The following is a 14509-nucleotide window of genomic DNA, read 5'->3' on the forward strand; positions in this document are numbered from 1 at the left end:
GCGGTGGCATATGTTGTGCCTCGTAGCTGTAGGTTCTCCTTTGCCTCCATATATCCTCAAATCACTCTCCAACTAACTTTAATTTCTCTTCCTCTCTTTGCAGGAGGATCTATGATGGACGACAGAGAAAAATAACGCTTTGTTTGTGGTAAATTTTGACAATTCAGAGAACCAGATCGGGCACTCGATCCGAAATGCATTGGAATTCTACCTCCTTTGCTGCATCGTTCAACCTCCCAACTAAATAAGTCCTAAATGAATATCCTAAATAGGGGTGGCTGTTCCTTCCCTCTGCCTCAGCCCTCGGCTCTTTGCAAGCTGCAGGAGACCGAGAAAGTACAGTTGCCCAAAGGCAAGGCCCTCTTGGGCATAAGGGTGGTGCAGACTGGCGTGGAGTGCAGAGTGGAGAGACCCTTCTGTTGACATTGACTTGGGCCTACGGGACAGGGGTCTACATTCCAATGCAGTTTAAGTCCCGAAAAGTCGATTAAGGGGAGGATTCTGTGCAGTTGAGTTCTTGGAAAAAGGCCAATGGGAATTGCTTGTACTTATTCGTGGCATAAAGATACTGCTGCCGCTACTCCTCTGAGTCTGATCGATAGATAGTTAGTCCATTCCCTGCAGGAGCAGATTGACGCATTTTGTTTGGGTTTTTGTGGGGCTCGGTTCCAAAGTTCTCTTCTATTGATTATTTCGAGTGCTTACGCATTAGAACCATTCGAACCATTAGAACCATTCGACCCATGGCCATATGCAAAGTATCTATCTATCTTTTTGTCTGTCTGTATCTGTGTGTATCTGTATCTGTAACTGTCCTCTCCTCCCTCCTCCCTCTGTCTGCGTGTGCACGGAAAAGTAAGTCAAACTTATTTATCAGCGAAAACGAAATGACTTATCTTTATTTTGTTGCTGTTTGCCGTTTGGGCATAGAAAGGGGGCGGGTATATAACTGGTGACAGACCCCACACCCTCATACACACACACAATAACAGCAACAGAGTACGAGAGTGGGAGAGGGAGAGGGAGCGGGCTAGAGGGCGAGAGAAAATAAGCTCAAGTGGAGAAATTAGATAAAAACCTGTCTGGGGCTAGAGAGGGTTGGCTTCTGCTGAATTAAGGACACCCCCAACCCAGACTTACCCTGCCACAGCTTCACAGATTCGGACAGCCAACCCCTACCCCACCACCACCTTCAGCCATTGGCACCCCCAAACCGAGCACCAATCAAGTGGTGCACCCAAACCAAAAGCTTTTGGCCTGCCACTTTTACTTTCCATTTAAGAAGCACTCGCCCCGCTCCCCCTGCAAACCCCTCAGCACCCCCTTACGCCCTTTTATCACTGAATATGTATAACTGACTGAATTCTCCTGCTTGAATTTTAATTTTACAGAAAGATTTTTGAGCGCAAGCAAGGAATTATAAAAAAACGAAAACGAAAACCAAACAAAAAACCAAAAAATAAAACCACGAAAAACGACACAAAAACCAAAAAACGACAAAAAGTCTCAAAATTTCGACCCAAGGCAGCATCGAAAAACACTTTTTGAGAAATCTTTTGAGAAATCAAAGCGAAAACCGAGAAGCAACTGGAAAGGGAAAAGGAGTTGAAGAGAAGACCAGGACTAGGGAAGGAAGAAAAGAAAAAGGGAATTAAAATCAAATCCAAATAAAAATTAAATGCAAAGGACATTCGCATGTGTGTGGTGGTGGAACGAAGAAAATTCAAAACAAAATTCACAATTAGAAAACGCAGAAAAAAACGTAGAAAACGCAGACGCAAAATCAAACTGTCCAAACTGTCGAAGCTGTCGAAACGTTTCGAAACAGGCGGCGGTGGCACTTTGAGCTGTAGCTGGAGCTGGAGCTGGAGCATTTCGGCCAACAAGTTGAGCGAAAGCAAAATTTCAACGTTTTGGCGCACAAGGAGAAGGAGTAGCAGCAGCAAAGGGAGGGAAAAGAATCCGAAGGGAGAGAAAAGACACCTCGGGCCAGGACTGCCGCGAGCAGGGTAAAAGTTTTGAACCTGAAGGCTAAGCACGACGCACACAAAGCGGAGAAAAAGATAAACATAAGCAAATACAAACACAGATACAGAATACCAGCAAAGTAAAACAAAACTCGGACTAGACACAGATACAACCAACAAAAAAAGGAGGCGAAAGATAGATCTATCTGTCCACAGACTTCACTTAAACTTGAAATCACGCATACGGCACTCAGGCTCACTCGAAGGGGAACGAAGAGCGAAGCCAGCAAATCGCAGCAGAGGGTTGCTGAGGGGCAGACACACGCACAGAGAGAAAGAGAGTGCTGCCAGCTACAGAGAGAGAGAAAGAGAGAAAGAGAGATAGAAAGAAAGAGAGAAGAGAGCCAAAGCAAAGCAGAGAGAGCCTGCTGCTGCTGTTTGGCATCATCTTATGATGTCATCAGAGGAGTACGACGCGGACTGTTTCGGTTTGTACAGCGATGAGAGCACCGTGCTGCTGAAGGCGGCAGTCGTGGAGCAGCCGCAACCAACACACACAAGCAGCAACGGGCATACGACACCAACACAGGCACAGACACAGTCGCAGACACAGCCACAGTCGCAGATAAACGGCGGCGACAGCAGCGCCACGGCGAATTCCGGTGAGAGCAAAAGCGCGGCCGAAAAGGAACAGAAAGAGAAGGAACACACGAACGACTGCGACTCGGACGACTCGGACGACGTCGTGGTCGTGCTCGAAGGCTGCGAAGGCAGCAGCAGCGACGGAAAAGCCACCGCCACCGCCGTCGTCGCGAAGGCGGCGAACAGCGGCAACAGCGGCAGCAGCACCGCCACAACTCGTAGCAGTCGCAACCATCGCAGCCCGCGCAGCAGTCGGCAAATCATTCACTCTTCGGCCGTCGGCAAGACAACAACGTGCGCGGCTAAAAAATTGCAAGTGCAAGCAACAGCAACAGCAGCGACAGCGACAGCCACTTCGAAGACTTTAAACGCGAGCGTCGTACCCGTATCCGTATCCGTAATCGGTAGTAATAGTGCAAGTGGAAGTAAAGTGAATCGTCGTTCGCGTCACAGATCCTTGAGCAAAGACAACCAACAACAGCAACAACAACAGACAACAAGCTGCAACAGCAACAATCATAATAGCAACAACGGCGGCACAACGGCAAGCGCTGCTGGCTTCATGAGTAGCGCTGCTGCGGCCGCTGCGGGTGCCGCTGGTGGAGCCCTGTTCCAACCCCAACCGCAGGCCAGCACGGCCAACACGAGCCCAGCGCAGCTCAGTCTCAATCCCTCGAGCCACCACCAGTCCGCTGCAATAGGCGGTGGTCAACAGTCACCCGTAGCCAGCAGTAATTCTCCGGGATCCGGATCTGGATCCGGCTCGGGCTCCGCCTCGTCACTGCTGACGGCTGCCTTTGGCAACCTGTTTGGCGGCTCCTCGGCCAAGATGCTGAACGAGCTGTTTGGCCGACAAATGAAGCAGGCCCAGGACGCGACCAGCGGCCTGCCCCAGAGCCTGGACAACGCCATGCTGGCCGCCGCCATGGAGACGGCCACCAGTGCTGAGTTACTGAGTGCTGCAGGCCTCGTTGGCAGCCTCAATGCCACCTCGAATGCCACATCCAAGCTGCTGCTGCAACACAACAACAACAGCATCCCAGGGAACAGCAGCAGCACGCCGCTGAGCAATGGTCTGAATGCCTCGATCTCACCCGGATCCGCGCACAGTTCGAGCCACTCGCATCACGCCACATCCTCGCCCAAGGGCGGCAGCAGTCGTCGGGTGTCGGCCTGCAGTGATCGCTCCCTGGATGGAGCGGCCTCCGCTGCCGTCTGTGCTGCCGATGTGGCAGGAGGATCTCCGCCACGGGCTGCGTCGGTGAGTTCGCTCAATGGTGGCGCCAGCAACGGTGATCAGCAGCTGCAGCACGACCTGGTGGCACATCACATGCTACGCAACATACTGCAGGGCAAGAAGGAGCTGATGCAGCTCGACCAGGAGCTGCGCACCGCCATGCAGCAGCAGCAGATGCAGCAGCAGGAGAAGGAGCAACAGCAGCAGCAACAGCAGCAGCAGCTCCACCACACGAAGCTCAACAACAACAACAACAATAACAACAACAGTGTGGCAGCCACGAACAACAACAACAACATGGAGAGCATCAATCTGATCGAGGACACGGAAATGGCGGACATCAAGATCAAGAGCGAGCCACAGACGGTGGCACAGCCGCAGCAATCGCCGCACGGCAGCAGCCACAGCAGTCGCAGCGGCAGCGGCAGCCACAGCAGCAGCCACAGCCTGGCCAGCGATGGGAGTCTGCGACGCAAGTCCTCCGACTCGATGGACAGTTCGGGCGCACGCGAAGAAGCGGAGGCCGATGGTGAGGACGAGACGGCAGTCAGAGAGAGCAGCGGAGTGGAGGAGCAGCAGCAGCAGCAGCTGCAGCTGACCACCAAGAAGGAGTCCATCGAGGACATGCTGGACGAGGCGGAGCTGCTGGGCATGCACTCGGCACGCGGCTCGGATCTGGAGTCGCTCGCCTCGCCCTCGCACTCGGATATGATGCTGCTGGACAACAGCAAGGACGATGTGCTGGATGACGACGAGGACGATGACTGTGTGGAGCAGAAGCGCGATCAGGGCTGCCTCAAGAAGCCCGGCATGGAGCTGAAGCGCGCCCGCGTGGAGAATATTGTCTCTGGTATGCGCTGCAGTCCCTCCTCCATTGTGCAGGCGGGACAGCTGCAGGTGAATGGTTGCAAGAAGCGGAAGCTCTACCAGCCGCAGCAGCATGCCATGGAGCGGTATGTGGCAGCCGCCGCTGGCCTCAATTTTGGCCTGAATCTGCAGAGCATGATGCTCGACCAGGACGACAGCGAGCAGTCGAACGAGCTGGAGTCGCCGCAGATCCAGCAGAAGCGTGTCGAGAAGAATGCGCTCAAGTCGCAGCTGCGATCGATGCAGGAGCAGCTGGCCGAGATGCAGCAAAAATACGTGCAGCTGTGCACCCGCATGGAGCAGGAGTCCGAGTGCCAGGAGCTGGACAACGACCAGGACGCCGAGCAGGACCTAGACCCAGAGCAGGAACAAGAGCAAGAACAGGACGTGCCCGAGCAGGACAATGGCAGCAGTGACAACATTGAGCTCTCGCCCTCCCCCACGCTCACAGGCGGCGACATCAGTCCCGCCCACAAGGAGGAGGCTGGCGGACAGGAGCGCGCCGGCTCCAGCTCACCAAAGCCCAAGACGGCGCTGAGCGAGAGCGGCGCTCCAACCAGCACCAATATGCTCTCCCAAATGATGTCCAAGATGATGTCCAGCAAGCTGCACAATCCCCTGGTGGGGCATCCAGCCCTGCCACAGGGTTTCCCTCCGCTGCTGCAGCACATGGGCGACATGTCGCATGCGGCGGCCATGTATCAGCAGTTCTTCTTCGAGCAGGAGGCCCGCATGGCCAAGGAGGCGGCCGAGCAGCAGCAGCAGCAACAGCAGCAGCAGCAGCAGCAACAACAGCAGCAGCAGGCGCAGGAGCAGCAGCGCCGCTTCGAGCAGGAGCAGCGCCGCAAGGAGGTGCAAGAGCAGCAGCAGCAAATCCAGCGACAGCAGCAACATTTGCAGCAGTTGCAACAGCAGCAAATGGAGCAGCAGCAGCAACATGTTGCCACAGCGCCGCGACCCCCACAGATGCACCACCCGGCGCCGGCGAGACTGCCCACACGACTGGGCGGAGCTGCGGCACACAGCGCTCTGAAGTCGGAGTTGTCGGAGAAGTTCCAGATGCTGCGCAACAGCAACAACAGCTCAATGATGCGCATGTCCGGCACGGACCTCGAGGGACTGGCGGATGTCCTCAAGTCGGAGATAACCACCTCGCTGTCGGCACTGGTGGACACGATCGTTACGCGGTTTGTCCATCAGCGAAGGCTGTTCAGCAAGCAGGCGGACTCTGTGACTGCGGCAGCGGAGCAGCTCAACAAGGATCTGCTGCTGGCATCGCAGATACTCGACCGCAAATCGCCGCGCACCAAAGTGGCGGACCGAGGAGGACCCGGAGCACAGAACGGCCCCACGCCGACCACACAATCAGGTAATAATGGTTCACTACTCCTAGCCCCTAGTCAAATGCCCCCCCAACCGACGCCAGCGGTGGTCGTGGCCAATGCACAGCAGCAACAGCAGCAGCAGCAGCAGCAGCAACAGCAGCAACAACAGAACGTGCAGCAGCAGCAGAGTGTGGTGCCGCCGCAACAGAATCCGCAGCAGCAGCAGCAACCGCCGAATGTGCAACATCTCCATGCCATGCCACCCAATTGCCAGCAGCTGATAGCCGCTCCCCGCCTCAATGGCAATCAGCTGTCGTTTGCCTCCCCAGCCGCTGCTGCAGCCGCCGCAATGGGCCTGCAGATGCATCACGCTGCCGCAGCGGCAGCAATGTCCGCCCAACAGCAGCAGCAGCAACAGCAACAACAGAATGTGCAACAGCAACAGCAGGCGGTGGGGGATGGCAACAGTACTAACAACCAGAGCCAGGCGAATCCGACTAACAACAGTAGCATAAGTACCCTTAATATACCACCTCCTCACATTCGTCCTTCGCCCACAGCGGCTGCCATGTTCCAGGCGCCAAAGACGCCGCAGGGCATGAATCCGGTGGCCGCCGCCGCGCTCTACAACTCGATGACCGGACCCTTTTGCCTGCCACCCGATCAGCAGCAGCAGCAGCAGGCCGCGCAGCAACAGCAGCAGCAGCAACAACAGCAGCAGAGCTTGCAACAGCAGCAGCAGAGCGCACAGCAGACGCAGCAGCAGCTGGAGCAGAACGAGGCCCTCAGTTTGGTGGTGACGCCAAAGAAGAAGCGCCACAAGGTCACCGACACGCGCATCACACCGCGCACCGTCAGCCGCATCCTGGCCCAGGATGGAGTCGTACCGCCCAATGGACCGCAGAATTCCACTCCCCTGCAGCAGCAGCAACAACAGCAGCAGCAGCAGCCACCGTCGAATGGAGGAGGCAACAGCAATGCCACGCCCGCCCAGAGCCCAACAGGCAGGAGTCAGAGCGGAGGAGTAGGAGGAGGAGCGTATCATCAGCAGCCACCGCCACCACCGCCGCCCATGATGCCAGTGTCCTTGCCCACATCGGTGGCCATTCCCAATCCCTCGCTGCACGAGTCCAAGGTCTTCTCGCCCTACAGTCCCTTCTTCAATCCACATGCGGGCGGGCAGCCGACAGCCGCCCAGATGCACCAGCACCAGCACCACCACCAGCACCAGATGAAGCTCTCCTCCAGTCCGCCCGGCAGCCTCGGAGCGCTGATGGACTCGCGCGACTCCCCGCCGCTGCCCCATCCGCCATCGATGCTGCATCCCGCCCTCCTAGCTGCCGCCCACCATGGCGGTTCGCCCGACTACAAGACCTGCCTGCGGGCCGTCATGGACGCCCAGGATCGCCAGTCCGAGTGCAACTCGGCGGACATGTCGTTCGACGGCATGCAGCCTACTATATCCTTTTTCAAACAGCAACAAGAGCAGTACGAGCAGCAGTCCATGCTGATGGTCAAGTGAGTTTTCCACTTAGTTCTATAGTGTGTGGCATAGAGAAAGAAAGAAAGAGAGAAAAGACAGAGCAAGAGAGAGAGGTACTTAACCCGTTCGACGGACAAAATGAAACCAATCAAGTGTCTTCTTCAGTTTTATTTATTTCCCCAACTAAATTCTTTTATAAAATGTAATCAAAACCTTATTTATTGGCAAACTGCTGCAACCCTTTCTCACTCTGGGGAAGGAGACCCTCAAGTCATCCACATCAACATCATCATAGTAGCAAAAGCAAAGGCAGTAGCCCCCAGTAGCCCCCAGTAGCAGTCGTCGTCGTCGTAGACCTCTTGGCCAGGCCCGGGTTGCATTTCGCAACAGCAGAGAAATCGGAAAAACGAAACGGAAAAATCAATGATGAACCAGCCCAAGCCCAATCCCAAGCACAAGCACAAGCCAATCGACTGCACTCGTTACCCTCTTTTAGCCCGACTCTTGGCCCTACACTTGGCTGTGTATTTCAATCAGTTAGATGCCGTAGCAGGGGGCTTTGCATTGCCTGCCTCTGGCACCCTTAGACGTTCATTATTGGCACTCGAAAGTGCAGCTCTCCCCCGCCTCCGACCAAGTTAGACATTTGCCAATCGAAGCAGCAGCAGCAGCACTGCACTCTGCCTCTTGCCTCTTCTATGCCGTTCTATGCCACACACGAACATGGAAATTTGGAAAGACAATCGACCATCATAACACACCCTCTCTACCACACAAAATCTAGCAAGCATTGCGAATCCTTGACTCCTTTGCACTCTTCTACATTGACACCGATGCACCTGCGCAAGGCCAAACTGATGTTCTTCTGGGTCCGCTATCCAAGCTCTGCGGTCCTCAAGATGTACTTCCCGGACATCAAGTTCAACAAGAACAATACAGCACAATTGGTGAAATGGTTCTCGAATTTCCGGTAAGTAATCTTCGCCCCTCAGACCCATGACACCACAATGCCTTTAACTTCTATATAACTTCCCCCGAACTAACAAAGAGAAAGAAAATTTATCTATGAACAGCATTCATTTTTATGATTTAATTTGTCGCTTGATTTCCTTTTTGAGTTGCACTTTGATTTCGAGTTTTAGTTAGACTTTCGAGTGTCGAATCACCTGTCGAAGAAGCAGCCCCAAGCCCAGTCCTAGCTTTCATTCCACGTGCCCCCACCAAACACGTTGCACCTCTGCCTGTCAGTCCTGTCTATTAAATTGCGCAAGAAGTTGCCAAAAAAAGAGCACAAGAAGCAAGCAGCAAGCAGCAAAAGGGAAAACGACAGCTGCTCCTCATTCAGTTCTAGAGTTTCTCATTCCTCAAGTGAGGTAGGCCCAACCCGCATGCAGCAAATGCCCGTGATTTGCGCGCCAAATCCATGCCACATCTGTCGCTGTGATAGAAAGGCAGAGAGGGAGAGCGAGAACGTGGCACAAAGGTTCACCTGGATTCTTTTGGTTTTCACCCCTCTATCAAGTCGGCAGCTTAGCAGCTGTCCGTCCGCAGTTCCTGCTACGTCTCCGTTGTGTCTAAGACATGCGCAACGTCTTAAGGAATTGTGTGTGTGTCGCGTCCTCCCTTATAGCCTTAGCCCTGTGTCCTTTCCCTTTCTGTCTTCGGGGGTTTTCCCTACCTGCGCACTGCGCAGCAGTACAATGCCCGAACCGAAGACAACAACAAATCATAGCGTGGCACGCTCGCTCCGGCTCCGGCTCGGGCTCGGGCTTCGTCTCGTCTGTCGGAATTTCTTGCACCTTTTGTTGCTTTTGTTCTGTGCTGAGCAGAGGATAAGGAATGGGATTTCTTCCTTGGGGTAGCAATCCACCCCTTTGCTTGCTTAAGCGGCTACCCCGATTGAATCTCGACTAGTTTTTGCATGGGAAATCTTATCTTGTTGTCTTCGACTTCTCGGTTGTCTGAAGGTTAAAATGGGTGGGAATATTTTTTGATTTTCTAGCGGCTTTCTGATTGTTTACTTCCTCGTTTTTCGTTTTACGACCCCCCATCCTCGTTTGCTGTTAGGGTTGGTACATGTAACGGCTTTTGGTTCCCTATTCCTTTTCAACTTTTATTTCCCTCTTGCATTTCCATTTTTGAGCTTGAGTTTCGTTAAAATGAGATTTAGTTTTCGAAATGCCTCTAACTATATTTATCAACCCTGCCCACAAGGAACTGTTGAATAACTTGCAACAGTTTTGCTGCAATCTCTCTTAGCAATAGTCTCAAACATTTATTAGTTGCCCCACACACACAAACACACAGACACACACACAGCTACAAGACACACAGCAGCACAAGATACAGCAGACACTGGGCATGGAGTGGCCTCTAATAACATGTTGCTTGAAGAGCTGCCTGCCTGCCACTTAAGCAAGATGCCTGCCCCACACACACACTGTTGCTCCCCCAACAGTCATAGGATGCTGATGAGCTGCCACTTGAGCTTGGAGAGCGGAAAAGTGTGAAACGGCGGCTAAGAAACTTGCGGCATGCATATTAAAAAGTGTTGCCTACTTAAGTGGTGCATCATACTGCTCCCCTCACCCCACCCCAGCACGCACACACACACATGCAGACTGTACTGCTGGCTAATTAACAAAAGTGCCTTTTGTTGGGTTGGACCTCAAGCAGGCCACTTATATAATTGCATTAGCTGCAGTAACTTCTTTGTGTGTGTGTGTGTGTGTGTTGTGCCTTTTGAAAAATGCAAATAATGAAAAGAAAGCAGCCAAAGGACATGCATGCATTCACACACACACAAAGACACTCACACACTCCTGGCAGGCTAATTAGTTTGTTTGCCAGGATGCGAGACCCCCAGTGTTGGCTTTCTTTTGGCCGCTTTTCAACGCCGGCAACAGCTACTTGAGAGTCGCGTCGAAGAGCCAGAAAGAGCCTGAAGAGCGCAGTAGGAGCGCCCCACCAGCTACAAAAAAAGGCGCTCAAGGATGCAGGCATGCCCACACATACACATACACACTGCCATGGATGCTGTTCTTTTTACGTGTTTTGTGTTTTGTGTCTCATCGAGGAGCCGCTCTTCTCTTCTCTTCTGTTTTCTGTTTTTATATGAGGTTAAGTGTCCTTTTGGCGCTCCACACCCCCCGACCCCACCACCCCAACCCCTGTAGCCGCGTGAAAAGATCTTGCTGACAAAAACCAACAACAACAACAACAACAGCAACCACACATGCACACACACAGCGACACACACACCTAGATTCACTCTTATGACACACACACAACAAATATTCACATGGTTCCTGTATGTATTTAGACGTATATGACTTAAACCAGATGCCTCTATATATAGATACATATAAAGTGTTGTCAATTACTTCATTAATGTATGAGGTAGAGATGTCTGCATATGTGTGGGTGAGTATGTGTGAGCTTATTAATTTACAAAAAAAAAAAAATCAAATATGAAAAAAAATACATTCGTTCTACTCGCTCTCGTATTTTGTATCTGTAAACGTACTTCCGTGTGGCACTTCTGAAAGAAAGAAGGAGCAAAAGGAGACGCGAAGAAGGAGACACACGCACACACACACCCACACACACACATGCATACACGCAGTGATATTACCCCCCCTTCAAACCTTCTACCTGTCGTACAAATGCATTCACCAATGCCACATGGAGAGCAGAGAGCACCCTCGAAACGGGGAAACGCTTGCCTGCCCCTCAACGAGAGGCGTCCCCTGGCGCATCTGCCCCACCAAATAAATGGGCTACGAAAAAATATAATACGAGTAAAAACTAATTAGTTGCAAGCGGCAAGCACTTCCGTCAAGCCTCGACGCCATTTTCAGTTGCAGGTTTTAGAGCTTATTATCTAAATTAAGTGGCGCATTCCATGCTGCCAGGTGGCATGCTGGCATGTTGGCATGCTGCAGTTGCAGCTGCAGTAAGCTACGCTGAAGCTTCCTTTTCCTGCCTCACGTGTGTGTGTGTGCTGGCTGGCATCATCGCCTCAAGCTCTTTTCGCACCAGCCACAAAGCTAATTGCATTAAAACAAACAAATTTTTCAGGCCCCACAACCCTCGAAACACTTGTGCCAGCAACACAAACACCCCCCAACCCCGATACACACAAAGAACTGAGGCGGGGCATGAGATGAGGGCAATCCCTAATAACTATGGACACAAGGATCCACTTCCACTTCCACATTCACATCCACCCGCTCGATGCCCGATCCAGAGACAATGAACTGTCACATGAAACTGTCACACAGCGATTCCTTTCTTTGGCACGGCCAAGCCGTCATCGCCTCATTATGATGCCTCCTCGCTTCAATTGTAGGAGCTGCAGCCTCAGCCTCAGCAACAGCCCCCAACCATCAACCCATAACCATCATCAACCCTTTCCTCATTCTCCACTCCTACTCCTCGCCTGCTGTTCAAGTGCGCGTGGCTGCCGCCTCCGGGGAGCTGGCGACAGGCACAGGGACTGTGGACTGGGGACTGGGGGACCCTTGCCATCAAACGGCAAAGATTTTCTATTTGCACATTTTCTGCGCTTATTGTTTGGAAAAATCAACACGAGCGCACTCGCACAACATGAGAAATGCATTTGCTACTGGGAAATCTTAAAATTAGCGCGATTATCGGAGCGTTGTCAAGTGCGGCAGTGGCGGGGGAGCGCAGGATGCCTTTCCAGCACAAAAAAGACAACAATTAGTGTGCGAGGCACACAATGCAGTCGGAGGCGGGCAGCAACGGCTGCCGGGAGGCATTAGGCAAAGACAAGCAATCACTTACAGTCTCCAAGCAAAAGCAGCACCCCCACCACCCACTCCTGCGCCCCGACTATCCCCCTGCGAGTGGCAGGGCCCCGCCGCACACAAATCACTTGACTAAACAAGGCGACACAGAAGCAGCGGCAGTGGTAGCAGTGCCAGTAGCAGTGGCAGTGGCATCAGAAGCACACTGCACTTGCTAATTAAATCCCCAACCCCCAGTAGAAGCCACCACTTCCCAAGGCACCCCCCTAAGCCCACACTGCTCAATGCTCCCTGCTCCAGCAGCGACCGCAATAAGAAGATGCCACTGCCACGACTTGCAATTGTTATTGCACCACCACCAGCACCACAGACTCCAGCGCAGCTTTAGCCGCTGCTGCTGCACATTTGAGATTTATTAAAAATTCTTTACACACTCACACACACACACACAGAAACATGCAACGACAGACAGGAGCGATGAGTCTTTTGGGGAGCGAGCGCCTAAGAGTATGCAGCAAATTATTAATAATGTCATATTCAAACAGCGATTCAATATAATGCAAGGACCGCCCGCCTGCCCCTCTTAGAAAACAGTCAACTTGAGTGAGCCAAATAGAAATTAATCCAGAGAGAAAGAATGAGTGTGTGAGAGAGAGAGAAAGAGAGAGAGTGACAAGATTTCCTTTGAATTTGGTTACCTAATTTAGGACTGTTTTTCCTGCGTTTTTGTGTTTCGTTCTTTTGTTTAATACTTTTGGTTTTGGTTTCATCGTTGATTTGATTTTTAAGTTTTGAGTACGAATTTTTGTAAATTTGAATGCTGTCCCTTGAATAAACCCCCACCGAAAACTACCAACCCCACATCATAGAATAGAAAAAAATAACAAAAAACAACCAACAAGCTGATACAACCAGAATACTGACCAAAACCAAACATATTCCTCATCTACGCATCTGCAGAGAATTCTACTACATACAAATGGAGAAATATGCACGACAAGCTGTCACCGAAGGCATCAAGACACCCGATGATCTGTTGATTGCTGGAGATAGTGAATTGTATCGCGTGCTCAATTTGCACTACAATCGCAATAATCACATTGAGGTATGCCAATAACCACGCCTACACCCACACTAACTCTAACATTAACACAAAAACTCCCCCACGAGCAATCATTGATGCTGCCGGTAAACACTGTACAGTGAGCATCACCCACCCCCTGTAGAGTGTTTACCTCTAGAATCAATCAATCAAATCAATCAATCCACACTAAAACCACTAAACTACAACCAACACTAAAACACTTCTCTGGGAGCAAAACGTTTGCTAATCGTAATTCGTACTTCGGCCATCGACAGGTACCCCAAAACTTCCGCTTCGTCGTTGAACAGACTCTGCGGGAGTTTTTCCGTGCAATACAGGGTGGCAAAGACACCGAGCAGTCGTGGAAGAAGTCCATATACAAGATCATATCGCGCATGGACGACCCCGTGCCCGAGTACTTCAAGTCGCCAAATTTTTTAGAACAGCTGGAATAAGTGGAGGAGTTGGCCTTGCCAGCGCTGCCCACGCTGCCAATGCCCCTGGCAATGCCAATTCAAATGCCACCGCCCACACACACCACGAATCCAGCTACTATGACTACTACAATATCTACAGCTTCAACAGCCACAACATCGAGGGCCGGCAGCAGCAATACGAAGGCGAGGCGCAGACCAAAGCTAAAAGGCTAAATCTGCGCAAGAAGTACCACTGGATGTGACCACCACCAGCAAAACAAAACTAACAAAACGAAAGAAGAAAAGATGAGAAGATGAAAACCAGCACAGAATAAGTTAGCAAAGAGAGAGCGCTAAAAGAGAGCAAAGAGAGAAGCTAAGCTGAGAAGTTTACACGAGTCAAAACCGCGTTTAGGCCACGAGCAATTCTGGGGAGCAGTCTCCCGAGCCGCAAAATATTTTTCAAAAAATTTCCAAGACAACTACACCAACACAGCAAACATACATACACACACTTACATACACTCAGCGAAAGAGAAGAAGAAATAAGTAAAGAGAGAAAGGGAGATGAAGAAAATAAGATGCGAGCTTCGATCGCATCCAATGCTAAAACCAAAACTAAAAACTAAAAACTGAAAAAACTAAAACTAAACATAGAGCAGCAAGTCTTAATCTTATGTGAAATAGTGCAAATTGAAACCTGAGCCACAACCACA

General features: G+C 51.6%; 1 protein-coding gene and 1 long non-coding RNA gene across 10 annotated transcripts in view; both read left to right on the top strand.

Moving 5' to 3' along the window:
• The window catches only part of LOC117898365, a 43891-nt gene extending 42438 nt beyond the window's left edge, over positions 1 to 1453 (top strand). For all 5 annotated transcript variants that reach the window (XR_004649132.1, XR_004649134.1, XR_004649133.1 and 2 more), the window contains 2 exons: positions 104 to 148; positions 1392 to 1453. This is a non-coding gene — a long non-coding RNA (uncharacterized LOC117898365). The remainder of the gene's footprint in view (positions 1 to 103; positions 149 to 1391) is intronic.
• Positions 1454 to 2359: 906 nt separating this feature from the next.
• Positions 2360 to 14065, top strand: LOC117898340 (homeobox protein prospero). 5 transcript variants are annotated; one of them, XM_034807669.1, is made up of 5 exons: positions 2360 to 5517; positions 6982 to 7556; positions 8306 to 8491; positions 13254 to 13398; positions 13653 to 14065. In XM_034807669.1, the coding sequence occupies exons 1-5, from the start codon at positions 2419 to 2421 to the stop codon at positions 13830 to 13832; spliced, it is 4185 nt and encodes a 1394-aa protein (XP_034663560.1). In that variant the 5' UTR covers positions 2360 to 2418; the 3' UTR covers positions 13833 to 14065. The 5 variants fall into 5 exon arrangements, with proteins under 5 accessions (XP_034663560.1, XP_034663558.1, XP_034663559.1 ...); XM_034807667.1 differs by having other exon boundaries at positions 2360 to 6082; positions 6599 to 7556; positions 13653 to 13832; XM_034807668.1 differs by having other exon boundaries at positions 2360 to 6082; positions 6599 to 7497; positions 8337 to 8491; positions 13653 to 13832.
• The last annotated feature ends 444 nt before the right edge of the window (positions 14066 to 14509 follow it).

The sequence above is a fragment of the Drosophila subobscura genome, chromosome O (assembly GCF_008121235.1).
Source record: "Drosophila subobscura isolate 14011-0131.10 chromosome O, UCBerk_Dsub_1.0, whole genome shotgun sequence".
Classification (NCBI taxonomy): domain Eukaryota; kingdom Metazoa; phylum Arthropoda; class Insecta; order Diptera; family Drosophilidae; genus Drosophila; species Drosophila subobscura.

Bases quoted from the DNA above. Each gene is read 5' to 3' on its own strand.
- LOC117898340 (XM_034807665.1), top strand. From the start codon at position 2,419: ATGATGTCATCAGAGGAGTACGACGCGGACTGTTTCGGTTTGTACAGC. The intron at 7,498-8,336 runs ATATCCTTTTTC...ACTCCTTTGCAC, and splicing joins TCGACGGCATGCAGCCTACT to TCTTCTACATTGACACCGAT. The intron at 13,399-13,652 runs GTATGCCAATAA...GGCCATCGACAG, and splicing joins ATCGCAATAATCACATTGAG to GTACCCCAAAACTTCCGCTT.